General features: G+C 43.6%; 2 protein-coding genes across 3 annotated transcripts in view; both read right to left on the bottom strand.

Moving 5' to 3' along the window:
- fam110a (family with sequence similarity 110 member A) lies at positions 1 to 5,689 on the bottom strand. Its single transcript, XM_050066266.1, has 2 exons — positions 5,559 to 5,689; positions 1 to 2,142 (listed from the first exon to the last, which is right to left on the bottom strand). The coding sequence occupies exon 2, from the start codon at positions 1,980 to 1,982 to the stop codon at positions 720 to 722; it is 1,263 nt and encodes a 420-aa protein (XP_049922223.1). The 5' UTR covers positions 1,983 to 2,142; positions 5,559 to 5,689; the 3' UTR covers positions 1 to 719.
- A 266-nt stretch (positions 5,690 to 5,955) lies between these two features.
- Positions 5,956 to 23,790, bottom strand: part of prickle3 (prickle homolog 3) — a 31,323-nt gene continuing 13,488 nt past the window's right edge. The window contains exons 1-10 of one of the 2 annotated variants that reach the window (XM_050066259.1): positions 21,422 to 21,555; positions 15,425 to 15,608; positions 15,086 to 15,199; positions 14,093 to 14,230; positions 13,571 to 13,774; positions 12,777 to 12,963; positions 12,096 to 12,434; positions 11,696 to 11,986; positions 11,216 to 11,602; positions 5,956 to 9,206 (exon numbers count right to left, since the gene is read on the bottom strand). In XM_050066259.1, the coding sequence (XP_049922216.1) occupies positions 8,746 to 9,206; positions 11,216 to 11,602; positions 11,696 to 11,986; positions 12,096 to 12,434; positions 12,777 to 12,963; positions 13,571 to 13,774; positions 14,093 to 14,230; positions 15,086 to 15,199; positions 15,425 to 15,535 (2,232 nt within the window). In that variant the 5' untranslated portion in view covers positions 15,536 to 15,608; positions 21,422 to 21,555 and the 3' untranslated portion in view covers positions 5,956 to 8,745. Of the gene's footprint in view, positions 9,207 to 11,215; positions 11,603 to 11,695; positions 11,987 to 12,095; positions 12,435 to 12,776; positions 12,964 to 13,570; positions 13,775 to 14,092; positions 14,231 to 15,085; positions 15,200 to 15,424; positions 15,609 to 21,421; positions 21,556 to 23,790 lie in introns of those variants that run through there. The other variant, XM_050066258.1, reaches the window with a different exon arrangement.

The raw sequence follows: 23,790 nt of genomic DNA, 5'->3' as shown, positions 1-23,790 counted from the left end.
TGCTTTCATCATTCAACCTTTAATGCCTTTCATTAACGTGATCATGACCAGAGATGAAACTTCCACATCCCATTTATGAAAAACACAAAACAGAACATTTCAAGTCAAAATAACAAGAAAATTAAAGACTTTCAGAGTAAAAATAACCCTTCCTGTTTCTCAACAACAAAAATGTTTGGTCAAATAAACATTTTGTCAAGTAAAAATAAAAAAGAATCAAAACAAACAAGGGAGCCAAATAAAAGTTGAATTATGGCCTCCATCGTGTCATATAACTCAGCTTATTGCCAGTTTAATCACTGTGTGTTTTTGCAGTTTTGACACTGGAATTTTTACTTGAGTTTTAAATCTTATAGGTTAAAGTCATGCCATGTTACCTTGACTTCATGAAGAAGACTTAAACACGTTTAACAACAGCAAAATTTAACCTCTGTTTATAAACTCTCACACAACTCCTGCAGTGTAATCCAAGTCTGATTTATCCAGTCATATGCTCGGTACTTCCCAAATGCATCTGACCTTGAAGAGAGCACAGATAACTTTCACTTTCAGTTCAGTTTTAAATAGTAGCGTTTCAGCGAACAGTTCAGGGACATAGTTTTGCTGTTGTTACATGTGTCCTTAACCAATCAGTGAATCAACATGTTCGCCATTTTACATGGAGGCCTGTGACAAAAACGTTTGTCATGTTGTAGGTGGAGTATTCCTTTAACACCATCTTATAAATTGGTGCTCTTAGTTACATTGTCTTTGGCCTGACGGAGTCCATACAGCCATTTAATCACTCTTGCATTTCTCTCAATGACAGAAACACCGTAGGGAACCCGCTCTGCAGCGTTGCCTGCATCCTCCTCATCGTCATCCTCACCCTCTTTACCAGAGCCTGCACACTCAGACCCTGGAGCGCTCACACTACGGAAACGGGCCATGGAAACAATGTCAGAACTAGATCCAGTCAGCTGGTGCAGGTCTGCAGGGTCCAAACCACACAGGTTGAAGAAGCGCTCCAGCTCCGTCCCGGCTCGGGAGCAGCGGTCACTCATGTCTGATTTAGAGCGGGTCAGAGAGGGGCGCTTCCTGGAGCTGGTGGAGGACAAACGGGTGATCGCTGGGGAGGGAGGAGGGAAAACAGGGAGGTTGGGGGCAGGTGAAGAAGGGACAGGAGGTCCAGCTGGACTGGAGGGAAGTTCGTCAGGTTTAGGTGCAGCAATGACAGGTTTCAGAGGAGAAGGGCGCGGTGTAGTTCTGGTGTGGAAGAGACGCAGGTGTGAAGTTGCTGGGCGGAGTGGAAACTGGGGGTGAAGAGGTATCGGCTGAAGGGGCTGTCGCATGTACTGAGGTGGTCTGCAGGGAGTCCTCACAGGGCTGGCCTGAGGCATGACGTCCACTCTGCGTACGGTCCCTGCAGCTGGACCTCCAGGAGACCCGGGACTCTCTACTCGGGCAGGTCCAGAGGCTTTTAATCTCACCTTAGCTGGACTGGACCAGTCAGGACGAGGAGGAGGACACGGCCTCTCCTTTTTCTGTGGCGCCCCCAAAGGTGTGGGGCGAGGAGAGCTGTGTGAAGTGACAGCACCATCAGGAGTGTCACCGTCCCCTGAGTTCACAGTCACTGAATCATTCACACCACTTATCAGGTTACTCAGATGCTCCAAGTCCAGCTGGACGCCCTCCTGCTTCGGTTTTGTTTGGGTTGGTATCTTCCTGGTGGGCCGCAGAGCCGTGCTGGGGTTCAGAAGAGGCTTCCGCACTTCAGGAGGTCTGACCGGCTGCTGTTTAGAAAGAGCCACCTGACTCTTGACATATTTAGCCTTGTCTGCTTCCAGCCTCTCCACCGCGCTCTGCTTCGGTCTGCCTGCTGCTGTCTTGAATTGCTGGTAAAAGTCTGGCCCCACTGGACCCTTGGGCCGCAATCGAGGGGGCGTAGCAGCTGCAGCAGTCCTCGCCGGCTGCCTCGCTGGGTGTTGAGTTTCCCAAGGCATGGTTGTAAGTCGTACCTGTCCTTGTGCACTTCCTGTTTACAACTTTTTTCTCACAGCCTTTTCTTCTCACCTTGAAATAAATCTCCCGTGTGCTGCCTCATGATCAGCTCCAAGAGACGTAAGCTCAGCATCTCAGTTGAACTCCAGACATTTGGATGTCCTGTGGAAAAGAGACACGTCACTCAGGAGGCAGACAACTCAATAAAGAACTCAGATTTACCTTACAAGCGTCTTCTTCAGACACTTTTAAGACTCTAACACACACAGGATGCAGCCAACCCCACAAAGACACCTACACCCATAAACCCTCCCCTGTCTTTAAAACCGCAGCCAATCACCCGCTTGAAGCCGTCTCCATCTTACAAGTTCATTGGCTGCCGGCACCGACGGATCTGAACAATTACACTCAGTCATCCATCTCTCCGCAGACACATACACAATAAAACTGACACTTCATTTTCAGTCAGTAGAAGGCCTGTGAAAAGAGTGGCACAAGTGTGTGTGTGTGTCGGGGAGGTGCATCAGGACAACTGTCAACAAGCTATTGTCTGGAGGCAATACAGAGCAGATCACACACACACCAACAGCTGCTATGGGAACAATGGCTTCTCATCTTTAAATAAAGCAGCCAGTTGCCAGGGTTTGTAGCGGGCTACTTCCTGAACTACCAGCCGCTGTAGGTTAAGTAAAGTCACAACAAAGAGGCTGAACTAAGCATCTCTGTTTGTGTCCAGTGTTAAAGGGCAACTTTGGTATTTTTCAACCTGGTTTTCCCATGTTTTCGTGTCTAAGTGACATATGGAGACAACAGTTTTTGGAATTTGTCCAGTAATGAGTGAGAGGGCAGCAAGGAAACAAGCTGAAATGTATGTTAACGGGCAACTGTGCACCGTGAATTTATATCCACTAAGTGTTCGTTTTTACCACTGACAGGTTCACATTATTATTTTAAGTTATAGAAAGGATCCCTACGGTGATAGACCCTTTGGTCAAAGGCTACTATTCTTTATCTTTAACCGGGAACAGCCTTGAAATCGCTATTGCCAAACCCATCAGACGCTAATTAAATATACAATAATTTTATCATCGTAAAAGACACTTCATTCAAAGTCGACGAATAAATAAATAAATAAAAAAACCTCACAAAACCCATCTTGGTTAATTTTTCCACTGTTCTAACACTCACCAGCTCTAGTTTGGTTGAAATAAATCTTTAAATTCACCCAGTTTTACCCTTTTTTCACCAAAAGGATCAAGTGTATGCAAGTTTTTTAAACACTGGAAAACTCGTTAAAAAAAGGCGATAGACTTTTTTCCCATTGCAAGTGTACCAGAGCCGTGCACTCAGCTCTGCACTCGACCAATATACCTTTCTCTTTTTCTTTTCTGGTGTGTTGTGTTCAGCGTCATGGACGGGCCAGAAAACAGCTTAGTAAAGTGAGGAGGTATAGCTGCAGCTGGAGCAGATAGATGACTTGCCCACCATACCTAAGTTGGCATTTAGCTAGCTATGACGCGTCAGGTTAAAAGAGCTACAGTTGAGGATAGGGTCAGGGTTACATCTCGATAAAGTTGTTTACTCCATTGTTTGGCCCCATTTTTGTTTACTACAACTTTGTGTCGTAGCAGGGTTCAGATAACCATTGCATTGATGGGTGTGTCTCATACTGGTGGTGAGTGCGGTTTGTAAGGGTGTGTGTAAGGCCACAAACAGAATGTGTCTGCAGCGATGGATGTCTCTAGTAAACAGCAGAAAGCCGCATGGAGGCCTGGAGGTGGTTACTTATGTTTTACATCTCTTAGTAATTCAGTCTGTCCTTCAAACTTAAAGCTGACCACCTTTTTTAATGAGCACTGCTTGGACAGAGACGGATGGTATTTTTTGGCTGCCCGTCATTGCATTGCACCAGCAAAGGGCTAAAATTTGAGCAGCCACCATCGGAATCATCGGAACTTGAGACGTGACTACCATGGATGTATTATGAGAACTGGATACAGCATTGAACGCAGGGCCCCGTTCATTCCTATGAGAGTTGCTCAGTGGCGCATGAAGCCATAATGGTTTAACTGGCGAGTGTAGAAGTAGCAGGATGATCCTAAGATTACTGGACCTACTTCCGCACTGTGCAGCCCATAGAGCATACGCACTAGAGACTTACGCCAGCCAAGTGTGACAGAGCGGCTAACTTCCACTAGCTGAATGGGTAACTTCCAGTTTAGAGCTCCGCTAACTTGAATGGCGACAAAATGATTTAATCGCACAGCTCTTCTTGAGTGAAGTGTTATCGGACTGAATGGATCAAATCATGATCGTGGAATGAGTCATTTCGCTCAAAGATTTTATCCACACATCTCTTTCATAATGTCAGTCAATGGGATAAAGTCTTTCTGGGTCAGGGGGCGTCATGTAATGGAACCCGGAACTTGCAGTACTACGGTTAGGCAACTACAAAAACTGGCTTCAGAGCCCAGCGCACTTCCTGGTCGCCTGGTGACTACAGGAGTCAACTGTCCTGTGAGTGAATGCTGACTGTAACCTTCACCAATGAAGACAACAGCCAGATGTTAGCAGGTTTTAGTGTTTTGGTTTTTTTGTCCAGTGGGGAAGCGGCTTTAGATATATGAATATGCTGGCTCTACACATGCTACAAATCATGTTTATTTAAATGGAGTCTGGTGAGTTTGCCAATAGAGATTTTGGCACAGTTTCTGGTTAAACAAAAAGAATCTTACTCTTTTAAGAAAAAGGTCTATCTCTGAGCTTGTCAGTGGCAAAAACAACCACTTTTAATGGACGTAAATTGGCGTAGCACAAATGCCCTGAGTGGTTAGATTGCAGTCTGTTTGGCTGCTGCCAGCTGCTGTGCTTTCGCCCCATACTGAAGTTATTTCAAAATTAGTTGATCCTATTAGTCACTTATAGACATCAAACATGGGAAAATGGGCCCAGGTTTAGAAATAAATACCAATGTTACCCTTTAAGCCTCAAACTGTGGTGGAGTCCATAATAATGAACTTGGTGAGTGCAAGCACTGGAATACACTTAAGATACCGTGTGCGTTTGAAATAGTCGGCATCAGCCAGTCACATTCTCCACATATTTGCCATTCCAGTCTGAGCCGGGCCAAACTCCTGCTGATAGAGCCGTGAGACTTTCTGTATCTCCAATCTTTACCTGAAGTCTCCCCTACTTCACAAAAACAAAGTGCACCACCAGTGAGGACACCCAGCAGTGTGATATATATGGTTAAAAGGCAGCAGGCTGGTGTGTGACAAAGCACAGAGGAATGTCAAGAGTTGAGTCAGACAAGCCAAAATAGAGCCACTAATTTAAAGTTTCTGAGTCAAGTGCCAGCAAGTTGAGCCACTGAAGGTAAATGACAAACATGGAGCGAAGCAGGAAGACTGATGACACAGAGACACAAAGAGAGGCAGGTAAACAACAGAAAAAATGTCCCACATGTACTCAAGGCCTCCACCAAGTCTTGCCCTGACAAGCTCAGCTCTGCCTGTATGAAGGTGTGGGTTAGCTGCTGAGTTTTATCTTACAGTCTGGTATTTATACAGAAAACTCACCTTGACAGTCCCTGCTGATCTCCTGAACCCTTCCTGGGTTTCTAGTTTGAGCCCAGCGTACACACAGTGATGTCCTGCTGAGGTGAATCTGTGTGAAAGCGTTGGTGAGGACTAACCAGCTTAAGACAAACCTGTTTGACAACTCATGTGTGCTCCTCCTGAGCCCGCCCCCTCCTCCTGATTGGTCCAATCTGTCTCCAACAAGGATACAAACCGACTTCTCTTTAGTCACGTGACCCTGCTATTGTTACATGCTGCTGGTTATGTGATAAGGACTTTCTGTTTGCTGGGATCATAGTTGACCTGCACTGCTGACACACAGCTGGTCAAAGGTTGGATGTTGAGGTATGTGTAAAGTGTGGAGGTAAAGAAGTACACAGCAAGACAAACAGTTTAGACAAATTTAATGTCAACGTAAAGTTGTCTCACAAAGTCAGAGAAACAGAAGTTCTAATCTTTTCTTTTTGCCTGAAATAAAACAAGAAAGAACAGCGACCTACACCAAGGATATAAAAATAAATGACCTTAAAGTCATACAAGTGTTTTTTGATTAAAGACATGAATATATACAAATGTTGCAGTATTTTGTTTGGACACAGAAACAAAATTAAAGGTAAAGTTCACCCCAAAATCAAAACACATATTTTTTACTCTTACCTGTCATGCTATTTATCAGTCTACACTGTTTTGGTGCTATCGAGTGTTGGTGTCGATATCTGCCTTCTCTCCAATATAATAAAACTAGATGTCACTCAGCTTGTGGTGCTCAAAACGCTAGAAAACACATTTGAAAAGCTCAAAAGCAATGTCTCTTACTAGGAATCATGACCAAGGGTCTAATTTATAAAACAGTGTGTAGGATCCATACTAAAAATATACGTAGGAACAAAAGCCAAAAACAGCATGCGTCAAAAAATATTTAAAAAAATCTACAATCAGGCTTCCACTTCACCATCTGTGTCACCACTTTCCCGACCCCAAAGTATTCGTAAGCATGGGTCAAAGTTTCTCCCATCAAGTCTGTTTTTATAGATCCCAACTTTTCCGTGGGAAGTGGCAAACGGCTCTTTCAGGCCTCGTTAAATACGTATGCAATGTACGCATAAATGAGACCCCTGGTCACTCAAGATAATCCAAAGACCTTGTTGTGAGCAGTTTCATGTAGGAACTATTTTCTTTCTTCTGAACTATACCTGCTAACTCTATCACTGCACTAAGGGAAGCGTGCATCTCCTGCTAGCTCACCTAACACCACTGAGCTAGCTAACATTACAGCTCAGCTGAGGAGGACGCCATTGATGTTTAGATCTCGCACTTTCAGGTAGAGCTGCAATGATTCATCAATTAGGTGTCAACTATTTATTCAATTGGCAACTAATCAATTCATCAGTTTGTGTAATTTTTTAAAGCAAAAAATGTCCAAATCCTCAGATTCCAGCTACTTTTGTGTGAACATTTTCTGGTTTCTTTACTCTTATATGACAGTAAACTGAATATCTTTGGGCTGTGGATGAAACAAGACATTTGAGGACATCATCGTGGAATTTGGGAAACACTGATAGACATTTTCACCATTTTCTGACACATTATAAACCAAACAACTAATCGATTAATTGAGAAAATAATCAACAGATTAATCGGCAGTAGCTCAGTCCATAGGGACTTGGGTTGGGAACCGGAGGGTCGCCTGTTCAAGTCCCCGTCCGGAACAAAAAAATATGGAGCGTGGACTGGTAGCTGGAGAGGTGCCAGTTCACCTCCTGGGCACTGCCGAGGTGCCCCTGAGCAAGGCAACAAACCCCCCACCCGCTCGGAGCGCCTGTCATGGGCAGCCCACTCTGACACCTCTCCACTTAGTGCATGTATAGGTCCAGTTTGTGCATGTGTGTGTTCGGACCTGTGCGTAATTGACAAACAGAGTGGAAAAAAAATTGAATTTCCCCTCGGGGATTAATAAAGTATATATATATATACTGTATATAAATATATATAAATTAAAATAAAAAAAAAGATCGTTATTTGCAGCCCTGCTGTCACAAGCACCAAAATACATTTTGAAAACTCAACAGCAATGTCTCCTTCCAGAAATCATGACCCAGTTACTCAAGATAACCCACACACCTTGTTGTGAGCAGTTTCATGCAGGAACTATTTTCTTTCTACCGAACTACACCTGCCAACTGTATCACTGCACAGGAGGAAGCGTGCATCTACTGCTACCTTACGTAGCACTACTGAGCTAAAGTTACAGCTCAGCCGAGGACACCAATTACGTTTTCATCTCACACTGTCATGAGCCTCTCGTCCATGAGTAGACACATGCTTCTTTCTGCGTGGGGATAAGGTTGGTGGGTGTAGTTCAGTAGAAAGATTTTCAAATGTATTTTTTTTGGCACTCTGAGCACCACAAGCCAAGTGCCATCTAGTTCCATTGTATTGGAGAGAAGGCAGACATCTCTACGGCTGATATCTCCAACATTCAGCAACTCACACCAAAACAATCTAGACTGATAAACAGCACTACAGGTAAGAGTGAAAATACATATTTTTGATTTTGGGGTGAACTGTCCCTTTAACCTCTAAAAATGTACTCAAATTTTCCTCTGTGATACTTTGACAGTAATATTTTGGCCATTCAGTTTTCATAACTGTAATATATTACAGCTGTATAAAAATTGCACATAAGAGCACATAAAGATGGTTACAGTGGAGTTAAACATAAGATATATTTAATATTCCTGTTCCAAACCACGATGGAGGAATGAGCTGTCAGTTCCTGGTCATACATGCTACTGAAAGTTTGCATATGTAAATCAAGGTGACGTTAAAGAGCCTTTCACTTCAGGGTCACTGCAGGTTGTGTTCAAATAAACTGCAACACAGGTGTGAGTCCTCGTTTGGATGTTACAACAATAATCACTCCACATTCATCACTTACTCACACGGTTCATACACTCACATTTTTACACTGTAACATGTCAATACCGTGAAGCTAAACGTAGTGACTTCTCTGAGGTTCGTTGTGCTTCTGTTGTTGTAGTGTGTCAGGAACAATGGCTGTGTGTTGAACTCTGTGTCACCATCATGAAACTGATAAACAGCTTGAATACCAGAGTAATGAAGGACCATCAGTTCTTCTTGTGCACCATAATTTAGAAAATAACACGCTATGTTTTGATGTTGGGGGTTAGGAGATAGCACAGTTTTTATCTTTGTCCTTTGCACCAAGGCTGTGAGCTCTCCTCCGCCGTATGCTGCCTCTCAGTCCCCTGTCTCTCTGCACCTCCCTCTCCTCCTCCTCCTCTCTGTCTTTGCTCGCCTCAGGTTGCTGCTTCCTGAGCTGCGGAGGAAGAGGAATGGGCTGTCCCAGGAAGAAGCCCTCTTCTTCTGAGTCTGAGGATGAAGAGCACGTGGAGCAGGAGTCTTCGTGTTTGTAGTGGCCCAGCTGGAGGGTCAGTGAGGAGGTGTTGGCGGAGCCCCGGCTGTCCCTGTCTTTCTCGCCTCTCCAGTCCAGGGTGTCCAGCCGAGGACGGTCGGACCGCGAGCGTCGGGAGCGCCTCTCTGCTCCCGGGTGGAGAACGGGGTCGGAGGGGATACGGCAACGGCTCCACCCTCGCCGCAGGCTACGCTGGTGGTAAGAGGATCCATCTGGGTGGAAACAGACATTGTCAAAGAATTAATTTCTTTCAGTTAATATTCTCCTCTTTCAAAGTCATTAAACAACAACACGAGTTCTACAAATGTATGAAGCACAAAAACAGGTCAAGAGAGCAGACAACAAAATACAAATAATACCAGGCAGAACTAGTAAACAACCATTATAGAAGGCAAATTAGTCACAGCAATTAATGTGTATTTAAAAGCTAAAGAAAAAAGGTGGGTCTTGAGCTGAGTGACTCAGTAGAGGGGGAAATCTTATATCAGACACGTCCAAAGTCCAGCCCAGCTCAGACAGATTTTAAATGACCTGTGGCTTGTCTTTCAAAATACACTATATGTGACCTGCTTTGCAATATTGGTTAATCAAGCAAGTTTACTCTGCATTTTTTTTCTCCAGTTTTTCCACTCATGGCAGGACTATAAATCAGTTTGTTGTCAAGCAGCAAGTAGGAACTACTACTAATATCCCCTATAATGTGAGAAGCAGCTGGCCCCCAGGTTTTTTCACACCATCGAACTGGCCCCCACTCAAAAAAGTTTGGACACCCTTGTCTTATGCGGTGGGGCAGACTGGGGCCTGAGACTGAGAGGGTGCGGTTGCCCCTGAGTTTCTGCCGAGCTTGAGGGATGACCATAAGTGACTAGTCAGAAAACCTGAGTGACCTGGGTGGGGTGTGGGGAGTTTAAAGGTCAGATAAGTAAAAGGGAGCCAATCTCTAAGGTGCTTTTAGACGAATAATAAAGTCTTAAAATGAACTCTAACACTGACAGGGAGCCAGCGGAGGAAGGCGAGTGCAGGGGAAATATGCTCACTTTTACAGAAACTACTTAACAACCTCGCAGCAGTGTTCTGCGCATACTGCAGACGTGAGAGTGAAGACTGACTGACTCCCATGGCGAGCGGTCATAAAAGCATGGTTTACATTTTTACAATTTTGGAATAATAAAAACAGGGTTTCACTTTCGCTAAGGCTCACAGCTGGAAAAAGCTGCCTCTTCTAGATTCAGGCATCAAGCTTAAATGCAGAAGCAAAAATTATCCCAAGTTTTTTTGCATATGATTTTACAGAGGATGACAGTGGGCAAAGTCTGGGCTGAGTCCCGGTGGATTCAAAGAGAACCACTTTTGTTTTCAGCTCATTTAGCATCAAATAGTTTTGAGACATTCGGTCTTTAATGACCTGGAGACAGTGAAATAGGGGCTACAAAGACCGAAGGCTGTGGCTTTTTAGTTGGAGGTATAGGTGGGTATCATCCACCAAACAACAGAAAGAGATGCTGTACTTCCTAATGAGGGGACTCAGTGGGAGCATATAGAGAGACGAGACGAGATGAGACGAGACGAGACAAGACAAGATAAGAGAAGAGGTACATAAACAGAGCCCTGAGGAACCAATGAGGTAAAGGCGGCTGAGGAGGAAGAAGAAGCACTTCCCCACATTAACAGAGACATTTATATTTCCCAGATATGACTTGAACCATTGGCCCAAGACAAATTTCCCACTCTGTAGGACAATAAAGTTAATCTTGATCTTGATCTTGGTTTTAGTGCTGTTTCCTGGATCCCAGCCCATTGTTTAAGTCCAGTAAGTTAATGATCGCCTGTATTAAATGCCATGCAAAGGTCTACAAGTATCAGAATAGCACAGTCCCCACTGTCAGCTGCTGTTAGCAAGTCACTGTGAACTTTTGAAAGAGCAAATTCAGTGCTATGTTGCTTCCTAAAACTAGACTGAAAAGCTTTGAATATTTTGTTCTTGCTTAAAAAGGGATGACATTGTTGGTAAACTCTTTTTCTAGTCTTTTGGATAAAAATTAGAGCTTGGAAACGAGTCTAAAAGGAATAAGGAATGGCTGAACCACTGCGTGCTTAAAGCAAGAGGGAAAACAACCTGTAGAAAGACAACAATATATAAGAGACAGGATGCTGCGGCCCACAGTATCAAACACCTTATTTAGTAGGAGTGATGTTGTGGACTCAGAAAGCCTTTTCTTACCCAGCAGATCCATCTGTGGAGGGATGCCTTTCTGCAGATGTAACCTGCTTCCGAAACCTCCCTCCACCTCGTCCTCCTCCTGCTGATTCTCCTCGCCCTCTCGCAGCCCCTCCTCATTCTCCTCTTCATCCTCGTCCTCGTCGACAGAGTAGCTGCTGCTGATTGGCTCTCTGAAGCTGACCCTCGCTGTGCCACTTCGAGTCAGCGGGGGCGGAGAGTCAGAGGGTCTGTCTTCAGGCTGGGGGAGGTTTGGGGGTGGGGGTGAGTCCTGGGGCATCAGGTCACGAGACTTGAGGGGCAGAGGAGGTGGTAGGATGGAGGAGTTGTTGGGCGAGAGGGGAGGCGAGTCAGGTGAAATGAGGTGGGAGTTTTTCTGAGGAGGAAACACTGCAGAGAGAAAATCAGGAGATTATAAAGTTATAAAATACTGACACCATGTTTGTTTGTGTAAGTGTGTGAAGCATCAGCGATTTCTGATACCTTGCATAACTTGATTCGTCCTTTCCACCCAGTTCCTACAGTCTTTAGCAGTAGAGGTTCCTCTTGAATTCAGACCAGTCAGTCCAGTATTTCCATTGAGCTCTCCACCAGCAGGAGGTTTGACGCCAGAGTCTCCTGGCAGTAAACTGTAATGTGGAAGATCGCTGGGCCAAGATGGACCTAAGCCATTTCCTAGATGGATGTGGGGGAGAGGTGAGTAGGAGCCTCTTGGATGAGGATGACCACTGGGTGAAGGAAGTCCGTTTTGAACTGGAGCAGTGCAGTGGACTCCTGAGAGAAGCAGAGTGAATAGATGTGTGAGAATAATCTCTTACAGGGTCATTTCTCAGCAGTGTGACCTACATAACATGTGGGTATGACACCAGTATACCATCATCACCTCTGTTTCCCACTGCAGTGTGAATGCAGTCTTTTGCAGGAGTTATAGGAGCAGTGATGCCCTCTGGTGGCTGCAATGGAGAACCGCACTGTGGCTGCTGCTGTTTCCCTGCTGTCTCACAGCGTCTGTGCTGAGGCGGTTTGCTCTGCAGCGCAGAGTCACAGGAGTCGGAGTTGTTGGGGTCTTCACCCAGCGAGCAGGGCCTGGAGCAGAAGATGAGCCCCGCTCGAGGGAGGAAGGGACGTCCCAGCAGGGGGAGTCGACAGCGGGCGCAGCAGAAACACGACTCCACGGCGTGCCAGTGCTGACCCTCATATGTCATCTGGCCCTGATCAATACCTGAGAGGAAATGATTTAATGATTGCGTGTCTATCTCTATTATCTAGTCTATGTATACAGCATGTATACAGTATGTACGTGGGGTATCAAACACAAACAAATATAAATGTTAATGCATAAGTATAAGTGACACATCATACACATCAACACTGTTTAGCCACCTTTAAGGACGTAATAACTGGGATAAATGTAGCATTTATAGCATCTGTGAGATTAAAGCCAATAACTCCAACACTCAGCAAATAACACCCAATCAATCTAGACTGATAAAAAGCACCACAGATAAGACAGAAAGCTGTACAGAAACCCAGTCAATAAGTTCCTTTAAACTTAGCTCAGTACCTATGTGTTCTCCGCAGGTATCGCAGTACTCTGCATACAGGGACTCGTAGCAGGAGCAGCAGTACGGTCGACTCTCTCTCATGATGTAACGCTGACCGCCCAGCGCGGCCTCGCACTCAAAACAACAGAAGTGCTTCATGTGCCAGTATCTCCCTTCTGCCTCTGTACATTCATCTGCCAGAATAATCTAGGATTGAGACACAGCAGCAAAAGAGAGGAGGGAGACGGAGAGGTCAGTCAGCACAGCAGTGATGATTTCATGGGTACAGAAGTAAACAAATCAGTTGTAAAAATGAGTGCTGAGGATTTGGGTTAACAAGATAGGAAAAAAAAGATGCTATCGGCTCCCCTGCTGCAGGCTTAGCCATCCTCTGGGTTCTTGTAGGTCAGTCGTGGCAGATCCATTAGTCGACTACGTCAACTAATCTCTTAAGTCACATTGAGAGGCCATTCAAAACAAGAGGAGACCGCCAGAAAAATCTGCAAATATCTCTCTACAAATACCAATGATATAACAGCTGACAGGATATTATGATAAATTTGGGGATATGTTAAAGGATCTTTCTGCACAAGTTACTGCTGAACTAAAACTGTTGCCTTCAGCAGATGGTTTGAGAGAGAGAAAGGAAACTGGAAAATGGGTATGAGCTCAGTATAAATACTGTTATACTGGCAAGATACTCAGTTTCTTGCTGTCTGACTCCCACCACACTTTGCTTTTATAGACCTGCTTTAACCTCCTGCTGTTGTTGACAGTTTATGAGACAGGTTGGGGAGCTGAGTGAGACAGTCACCTCATCGCAGGCCTGGCAGCGGGGCTTGAGCCTCTCAGCGTGGTGCCGGCCGCAGTAGATTTGTCCGTCCTGGAAGAAGTAAATCAGATCGACGAGCAGCTCGCTGCAGGTGGCACACTGGAAACACTGAGGGTGCCAACAGCTGCTGTGTCCTGCCCGACTGGCAAACACCGCTATGTCTCCACCGCAGATCTGTCTGCCACACTGGAAAAATAGATTTGGTTGGCATGGGGGTGGGGGTGTGGTGCAGAGGGAAGGAAGTCAGATGGTGAATGTTATACAGCCCTGTAATCATTAAATCCCAGCGTGCTCTGGCCCCTGAGCTATGCCTGCACCTACTTGCACCTGAACGCTCTACAGTCCTATAAAACAACTCTTCTGCACGGATCTCATGTTTTTTAATAGGTTCCACCTGAATGCATTAATATCATATAAAGATACTGATGTTTTTGAGTTTTATAGTGGCCTGTCTCATGAGGAAATCTGCTACCTTTTCTGAACATAAAATAAATGTTGCTCTACCTGTTGGCAGATGGCTCCCGTCATAGTTACTGGGAAGAGTCTGACGACGCCTCTGCCCAGGTTTTCTCTTTTCCTCTGCTGACTGAACAAACGCAGCTCCTTCTTCTCCTCCTCGTCCAGAGAGTTACAGTACTGGGTCTGCAGGAAACACAAAGATATTCTTGTTGACATGTGCACACAAACGTGACTTCTAAACCACACCTACCTCTTAGATTCAGTAAGATTAATTAAATCAGGCTGTTATGGTCTTGTTAATACTTTTATATCTGAAACTGTTTATATGCCTCCTGAGATGCATCATCTTTTTAGCAACAGGATCCTGATAAATTATAAAAGTGAGCATCAGAAGCAGCTGGATTATATTCTGACCAAACTGAACTCTAGAAACAGAATGATTTTTAATTACAGGGACGTATGAAGCACTTTCTTCTGGTTTTAGGAGACTCATACATTATGCAATGATGGGCATGAAGCAGACGTTTCAAAAATAAATCACCATTAACAACTGCAAATAACATTTAAAGGAATACTTCACCCACAAAATCACTATTTGTATATCAATTACTCACCTGTGTTAACCTGGATTTATGAAAAACAAAAAAAATTAAAGAATCCAAATGTGTACACACAGTTTTCTTCACAAATTCGAAGTAACACAAGGTGAGTAACTAATTGATATACAAATGATCATTTTGTGAGCAAACAGTAGTAACAGTAGTAGTATTGTGATACACAATATGAGCATAATCCATTTTCCCCCTGACATTAAAAGACAAAACAATGTTTGGAAATATAAAGAATGCACAGTTACTATTTTCCAAAACAGCATCTATGTGAAGTTTGAAAGACAGCTCAGAATCAACAATAATAAGGTATTGTCGTACCGTGATTTGACTAATTTGTTAGACTTAGTGATTGTATGTATTTAACATGTCATCACACTACTGCAGCACACCAGGAGTGAAGCCAAAGACTGTAACACAGTGTTGTTACCTCACTGTCGTGGGCTGGCAGCTGGTGCAGCAGCTGTTTGATTCGGTATCTCTCCCCTGGACTGTTCACATAAGGCACCCTGTCCTCTGGCAAGCAGCTAAAGTACTGGTAGACCTGTGAGGAGACAAGTGTGTTCACATAGAGAGCATAAATGACAGAGTACAGAGAGCCATTTATACAGCAATTTATTCAAGTGTACTCATAAATCAAAAACACTGAATATTTTTTTCTCATGGTTATCTAATTGTTTGTGTATGTACGAACATGTCCAAGTGGAAGCATGCATCGTGCATTAATTTTCGTCTTGACTGTGCGTCTGCTCTGCACCCCAGTTTTTACCTGTTCAGGCTTGAGCCCAGGTGGGACCCATGCGTACTCCTCTGAGGCGCAGCCCGAGTCGTCGTCGGAGATGGAGTGCCTCTGGAAGTCTGATACCAGCTTCGTCATCATCTTTTCCAGCTGGCCCGGAACCGAGCGCACTGCATGCTCCTCTCGCACACACTTGCAGTGTACACAGATCTTCCTGTGAAGACAAGGACAACTTTAAGCTTCATCCCTGAGGACTTTCCTTTTACTGATTTACAACACAAGCTGATCAACTGTCAAATATTTCAGGAAGCTGGGTTCTGCCAGTGCTTCAGGTAACAAGGTGTAAACCCCAGCGTTAAGGTTTTGACCTGATTTAAGACTTCAGATTTACATCAGTCCCTGTTTTCCAGGAGCATTTTACAAATCAGAAATACAAAGAAAATATATAAAAAATTGAAAGTTCAGTTGATTTTTGAACTCTACAATTAAGCCAGAAGACAATAACATTTTTCTGCAGCCAGACGGCATCTTCATGTTTTTCAGATGGGAGGAAATTCTTGGTAACATAGGTCAACATGTCACAGGACTGTTTACAGATTGGCTGCAAATGTTCTCTGGCTGCAATTTAACTAAACTAATTGTGAAAATATCCCGAACATTTAGTTTGCCCACACTTTGCCACAGAATCAAATGGCTGCAGCTCGGAGCAGCCGCTGCAACTTTTCATAGACACTGCATGGCAGCTTGGCGCAGGGCACTTCACTGCTGCTTGGTGATACATGCTTGCTGGGAATGGCCGTCCACACCAAGAATGATAACTATCACAAAAACTATTTAAAGGTCCAGTGTGTTGATTTAGGGTAAATATGTTTTCTTTAGTGTATTATCAACTGAAACTATGAATTGTTGTGTCTTTGTTATCTTAGAATGAGCCCTTTATACCTACATACGTGTCTTTAACCACCTGGAAAATGCGAGGTCAGGCGGTGGGCACTACTTTTGTGCCTTTTTATGTGCCAGCTTTCAAGAGCGCGGCAGCAGCTTGTGTCTGAGGTTGCTAAGCAAACTTAATAAGCACCGTATCATAGCCTATATACCTATAAATCCTGAGTGCAGAGCTGATCTTCTTCAAGGTGCTGTTTATAAGTTCGTGGGCCTATCGTCCGTGGGACAGATGTAAAGCTCTGGGTAGCCCTGCGTATTTATCAGACTGTATATTTACAGAAGAAGGGAAAGATATCTGTGAGCTGTGATTGGTTGTTCCTTGCCACATGACATGCGGTGCGCGCTGCTGCATTGCAAAAGTTGAACTCTGTTTATATCAGGGTGCATGTCTTAACAATACAAAGACAAACAAGGTAAGCTGGTCATTTGAAGGAATTTCCCAGGAATATTATTGACAGTAATAAAAACACTGAATCCTTGCAGTCTTAATCTGTTGATAATCAATTATGTGGGCATGTATGATCAGAATGTTTGGGGATGCAGGCGGGAGCTATCACACACCCTGCGGTAATTCTATAGGAATAGATAAAGCAGTCCCGTACAGGGCTCTAGTGTGGATCGCTCTTTACTAAACCAAGGCACTGAGACTGGTTCTAACACAACCACGATCAGCAGGGCTCGTAAGGTAATAACTCATTTTGCGACACATTCATAAGGGCACTCCCACAGTTTGCAACCACATTATTTATGAACACACTTTGCGTTGGAGACATTATATCACAAACCTGCCCACACACATTCTTGAGGTTGAGTCAGCCAGACTTCCTGCAGCCAGAAATTACTAATACAGCAGTTGTCACACTGGTACACAAAAACACAATCTACAGATCATCACTCAAGACTTCATCCAAGTACAGTCTATGTATAGTGAGTAGTTTTAATGCACTTACACAATTCGAGTAAAGTCAATCTCATCATAGATGTTATTGGGGATCTCTCATCAGGACCAGCACATCCCAAATAAGCAGGAAATGAGGTCGCTGACATAAGCCTGGCTGTCAATCCCTGCTGCAGTTAAGAGAGGGAGGTGAAGATGGGAGCAATAATCTCCCTCAGCCTCATATTACACCCCGTCTCATCCGCTGACTCCTCAGTCTGGAGGTGGGTGTGTCTGTTTGTGGGACCGGTGGAGTCACAGTTAAGTGCCCTGGGGTGACGGTGAGGTGTGGGTGTCCCGTGAGTGTGTGTTTGGATGCGACAATGTGACCATATGTAGCATGTATTGCATGTGTACATCTCTGTTGTGATTGCATAACGGCCTGCCAGCTGGCACTTGTGGCTCAAGTTCACAAGGCACAAAGCTGCTTTATTCCAGCACCCAGCCCCCACTCAACCAAAAAGCTCACACACACACACACACACACACACACACACACACACACACACTCAACTGTTTGAAAAATGCAGGAGAGCTCCTCTTCTTATCAATCCTCACATTAAAAGTCTTTGAAGTGTTAGCAGTGACAGGTAATTGCTGCATGTCAGTGTGAACATGCTCCCCTCTCTTTACTCAACACAAAGAAGTTGCCAAAACAGAGAAAATAAATGCTACTCTGTGATCTCTGTACCTGTTCTCAGGCCCAGGTCAGTACATGCTTGTCAGATACAGACGTCCTGGAGTTGGCACTTTATGTGGACATGGTCGCCAAGTAGGGAGAACCAATATAAATAATAGTAAACAGAACAAGTCAGCTTAGGCTAAGCCATGTTGGCTCGAGTCTGACCCCTGCTGCATGTGTGTGTGTGCCGTTGTGTATGTGTGTGTTAGCAAAGGAGGAGGGGGGACCACGACGCACATGCCGATGTAAGTGGGTTTGAGGACACAGCCGGAGACCTGGCACGACGGGACAGATGGCAAATGCACCATGTCTCACCCGTTCTCACACCACACCAGCCTCCACGATTAAAGGATATAATAGTCAGTGGGTGCAAACCCACACATGCAACCTACACTAATTGAAAGATGACAAAGTGCCAGTTTGAATAATTTTGGGGGTATGAACGTTTGCAGACAGTCTTAAATCACGTCTCTCTTTGAGCAGGCCGGTGTCCAGATTTGTTGCCATTAGGGCAGAGTTCGACCAAACACTGGTTTGTGCACACGCCAAAATATCTAACATACTTCTTCTACATATACAACAGACATATTCTGAACCCACAAACAAGCAAATCAGCACCGCCAAAGTGTATACAGTTATAATGCTTCTCCACAACATACCCATTTCTGTTTTGCTTAGCGAGTGGCTGTTTAATCATGACTTCAGTGAAGTTAAAAGCAGCACATTTCTGAAGGGCATTTCAACACTGCAATTTACCAAGCCCTGCTGTGCTGAGCCCCGTCCTGTTCAATTATTTGACTCACAAGCCTCTGATGTAATACAGTGAGGCTTTGTCCCCTCTGGCTACGCACCACATTTGGTGCTGACAGGTCAAAAAACTCAACAGGAAGTCCCAAATAAGGGAAAAGCTAAAAATCTTTGATTGTCCTGGAGGAAATTTATAGAGCAAGAACAGCTATGACAAGGTGGTTATCATTTATGTATCATTCACCAAACTGCTGTTAATATTATAGCAGATATTAGTGGTTGATTAGTTGACTGACAGAAATATGAAACTACATAATAGATTAGTTGTTAGGTCTAGAGAGTGGTTTCCAACTGGTCCAGCCACGGGGTCCAGATTTCTCCTTAGTTATTAGTTCAAGGTCCACACAGTTTAATATATTCAGTGTCATACTTGCATTTGAACATGCCGTCAAGCTAGTTTGCTGTCTCTGTCAAGTAGCTGTCTGTAAGTTGCTCACTCTACATCAGGAAACGGCACTTGAAAAGTTATGTGCTGAAAATTCACTTACTTCAAATTAAAGTGTGTTTTTTACTCAATTGACTTGCAGTTGAGTAAAAAACACACTTTATTTTGAAGTAAGTGAAGTTTGGACCGCGACCCATCAGGTGGGAACCACTGGTCTAGCGAGTGGGATTTAGTGGCATCTAGTGGCACCTAGGTTGCAGACTGCATTCAACTAAAACTGGCCAAGCGATAGGAGATCTACAGTGGCCTATGCAAAAACGCAAATGGTCCTATATAGAGTCAGTGTTGAGTTTGTCTGTTCTGGGCTATTAATATCATTGCAAATATATTTGGATCATCTGACAAAACACATTTAAACAGTACCTAAGCTCTGTGGATTTTATAGACAAAACAATTAGCTGAAAAAATAACTTCCAGATAAATTAAATGAATGATAGTTGCAGCCCTAGTCAAAATCAGACCTGTGGTGCGGGAAATATTAGCCCCTTTTACACTTCCTGTTCAAGGAGGGAACAATACGCTGTTATGCCGTCTCATTGTGCTGTATATAAGGTACGATCGCGGAATGGGGAGACAGAGTGGTCTCGCCTTTAAGCCACCACGGGAGCTAGTAACAGTGCCAAACCATTGTCTGTATAAAGAGGGCAGGACCATGGGTGGAGAGGGTATAACATTTTGACGACAAAGGAGATTTAAAAAGTAGATGTTAGTAGTTAGCAGCTAACTCAATAAAGAAGAACAGCGGCCTTGAGTCTGCAATTTGGGAAAACAATGAGATTTGGGAGCTCCTTACCCTCCGAGCAGAGGACAAGATCAGCTGCCCATAACAGAGACGGTAAATGACTGTTATCGCCATGTCATTGCCACTGCATATGTTTTATGTCACACTATAGACCAACGCTGTTGTGTTACATGTCACGCCTGTCACTCGATTCTGCGATGCCGGCATGCTGTCTATGATCACACACTGGGGCGGAATGATGGTGCGGTCGTTTGGTTCTGTGTAAAAATACAAAGGCGGTATAAAGACGGGACTTCCTAGCAGCCCTATAGCGCGATCTCTGTGTAAAAAGGCTTTAGATTGTGATGGAAGACCTTGTAGTTCACCTTGTAGAACACAAATGAGTGTAAGTGTCTCAATAAAAGTGCACAGACAAAGCTAATCAATTAAGAAATACTGTATTTTATATCCAAACTGAGCTGCCTGAAAAAAAAAAAAAAAAAAAGAGAAAACTGCAGTACACTGACTCCACAACCAGCAGAGACACAACAGATGCTGCTTTGGACACAAATCAACAATCTGCCTCTAAATTTGTTTGCTGCAACAAAACAGTGTTACTGAAACAGCTGGTGCTGTTATTGTTGTTCATGATGTATCTTTTGTTTGTGTTTACCAGCTATAGATAATCCACTCATATAGATAATAAGATACGAAATAATTAAACCTATTTGGACCTAAAGTCCAAATAATAAAGCAGGGTGGTAAGGGACAGTCTGTCAAGAGGAGAACAGCTCTGTCATGCTGATGGAGGTTTATTATTATCATTTCTCAAATGTTTTAATGTCGTTCTTTTATACTTAGCTTTATCTCTGTGTTTGATGTTCTCTTATTGTTTTGGTATGGTATTATATTTTATTTTGTGAAACACTTTGTAACTCTAGTTTAAAAAGCGCCTCAGAAACAAAGTTTATTATTATTATTATTATTACATGGGAAAGTAAACAGAAACTAGCCACTAAATGGAGCAGAAATAAACTCATTTGAACTTCTGGAAATCCAGCAGCTTTAATTAGCTTAGCTGAGGGGATTTTAAATCATTTTAATTTGTTGAACACAGAGATTAACGCTTGTTCTTTCCTCCCCTGGATCCCACACTGACCTGAGTTGGTCCAGTAATATTCAAGCCTGCACTTTCAAATGTGTGTATGTGTTTAAATAAAATGACAAATCCAGTAAGACACCATGTAGTCTTCCTGTTAAGATAAATTACAGGCAGCCAAACTGCCACAGGAGAGGTGAACACTAACTGTACATGACGTCATGTTCTGCACCTAAAGTCCATACTGTGTACAAAACAACATAAAGCCCGGAAGAATAATCTCTTTAAACACACACCAAAGAGTCTACCCACCAGATCTCCCAACCTAATCACTGTTTGAGTTCCTGGTCCTTTAATCCTGTTAGACAGTAAAATATGGTTCCTTCATTACCTGCTGTAATCATGACAAATTAGTCCGGCTCGGCCTGTTAACGCTGTCCCATCCAGACTTGTGTTCTGTGAAGCTTTGCTTCCGATAGGCGCCTACTACTGTCAGCGTGTCTGTCAGTGAGAGCAGCAGATTCTGTGGCAGCTCAGATCCATGTGGTAATTTCTCTGTCTGCTCGGCTCTTTTCAATGTCCCCGCCACCCCCGACGCCCACCCTCCTCCGTGCTGACGGTGGGCTCAAACAAAAGGCGCTGAACACAACCACACACTACAGAAAACTCAACCTCAGTTCTCACACATGCTCATGTGATATTTCTAAATTTACTTTAAGAGATAAGCTAAAGTACACACGCAGCGGACGTTTCAATTAAACAATTTACTCACGTTGCCTTTGAAGATATGAAACGTCAGAGTCCAAGTGACAATAGAGAAGAGTGAACTCACTGTGTCTCTCCTCTGACCAGACTGCTGCACTGATTCACAACAGATGGACGATTGTTGCTTTGATGCAGTTATTAATCATAGAAATGAGAGTGGAGCAGATTTGGAGCCTATGAGCAATGCTGTGCCGTGCAGTATTTGTCATATTATGTGATCAAGATGGGCCTGCATGACAACAAAGTGTCTCTGGTGAAACATCAAGCAGACGGCATGACTTTCAGTCTTAGTGAAGTCACGACACACAACATCATCTGACTTTATTCAATAACTGAGGATCTTTCTTCTAACAACATTTCTGTTCTGTTTCATGTTGCTTTATGGACAAAACATGCTAAAGGGGAACTACACCCATTTCCAAAATTCATACATTATTCCTGTGGTCTAAGACTGTCCAAAAATATTAGTAAACATGAACAACTCTTTCTAAAATCCCAAACTGTTTAAACTCAAATCTGTCATGTCATCAAGTATAAAGTCTGGAGATGCTCTGTAGACAACAAATTGGACTCAGTATAGCACTCAGGGGAATCCTCTGAGTATACGGATGCCAGGATTTCCACACAATTTTATGAACAAAATGTCCAAACTTTTCCATGACTTTTCAAGAACTCATAACAGAATTTCTATGACCATTGACAATGTATAACATGAACATCGCTCCATCTCAAAAATGCAGCACAATTAATAAGAAGCAGTGGAGCACAGCCGAGGTAAGGAAACTTTAACATATTAAATCTCACTGTCACAGCATTGTTTTTCTCTTATTCAAACATATCATATTCAACTCTTTAACCATAATTCCTGCTGGCTGGTATACGTGAAGGGAGAGATGCAGTGTGGGGAGAAAACGAAGAAACTTAAACTACACGCTTTCACACATTGATGCACATTAGAGCTACTTTTTGTCATCAGCTCGGGAAAATAAATATAACTATAAAAGATAAAAGAAAGAAAAAAGATAAAACAATATTCCATGATTTTTCCAAATCTCTCATGGGTGTTACTACGTCCATGTCTTTCCTTGGCCTGAAAAACAAGACTGCAAATTGCCACAACATTTCCAGGTTTTCCAAAACCTTAGAAACTCTGGGATACATTTTCTGTTTCACAGCTGAGAACGCTACAATAGAATACAGCTGATCTGGGTATAAAAAAGACAACAAATATTCTGTAGGTCCACAAATTCAGTCCTCAATTCATTTTCTACACTTTACACACACAAATTTGAGACTCACTTCTCTGGTTGCTGGCTCTGAGAGAGATGGCATGATTGTAAACTGGATATCTTTTCATACTCGACTGCTGGTCAGATAAAACAAGTCATAATTATTCTTTAAAATAATCTCACAGGCCAAACATTATGAAGTTTTTAGACAGCCAATCTGGACTGTTTTGGGGTATACAGATATATTGTGGGTCAGTGAAAGCAGCCATAGGATAATCCTCTTCTGCTGCTGTGTGATAATCTATAGCTCACTGCAGGATGGATAGTGAAGCCCTCCGTACATCTGACTTTCAGAAACAGATGGGTCTTGTCCTATAGCTCTCTGCCACTAATTAGTGACTGAGTAATTGCCGCATGGCCACCCAGACTAATAGCAAAGGCTACTTTGAACACTTTTGAAGCGTGGCGGGGACCTGTGGGTCAAAAGTAACTCAATTCACTCACTGCTGGGCAGCGGAAGCGCCATCTGCCCCCCGCCTCACTTTAAGCTCTGTCTGAGAAAGCTCAGGATGAAGATGGATCACTTCCCTCTCAGCGAGCATCAGCAGTTAAGCCCGTGGTCACTTGGATGATCTTCTCCATCGGGGAAGGTGTGACTCTAAATTGGTTATTAAGGAAGATGCAATTAGCACCGGGACTCTGGGGTCTTAAAAGCTGACCCCCATAAATCTCAATCATTTAATCACTTTCATGTTTCCCTCGTTCT

The sequence above is a fragment of the Epinephelus moara genome, chromosome 16 (genome assembly GCF_006386435.1).
Source record: "Epinephelus moara isolate mb chromosome 16, YSFRI_EMoa_1.0, whole genome shotgun sequence".
Classification (NCBI taxonomy): Eukaryota; Metazoa; Chordata; class Actinopteri; order Perciformes; family Serranidae; genus Epinephelus; species Epinephelus moara.
This window is presented reverse-complemented; position numbering and strand designations above follow the sequence as displayed.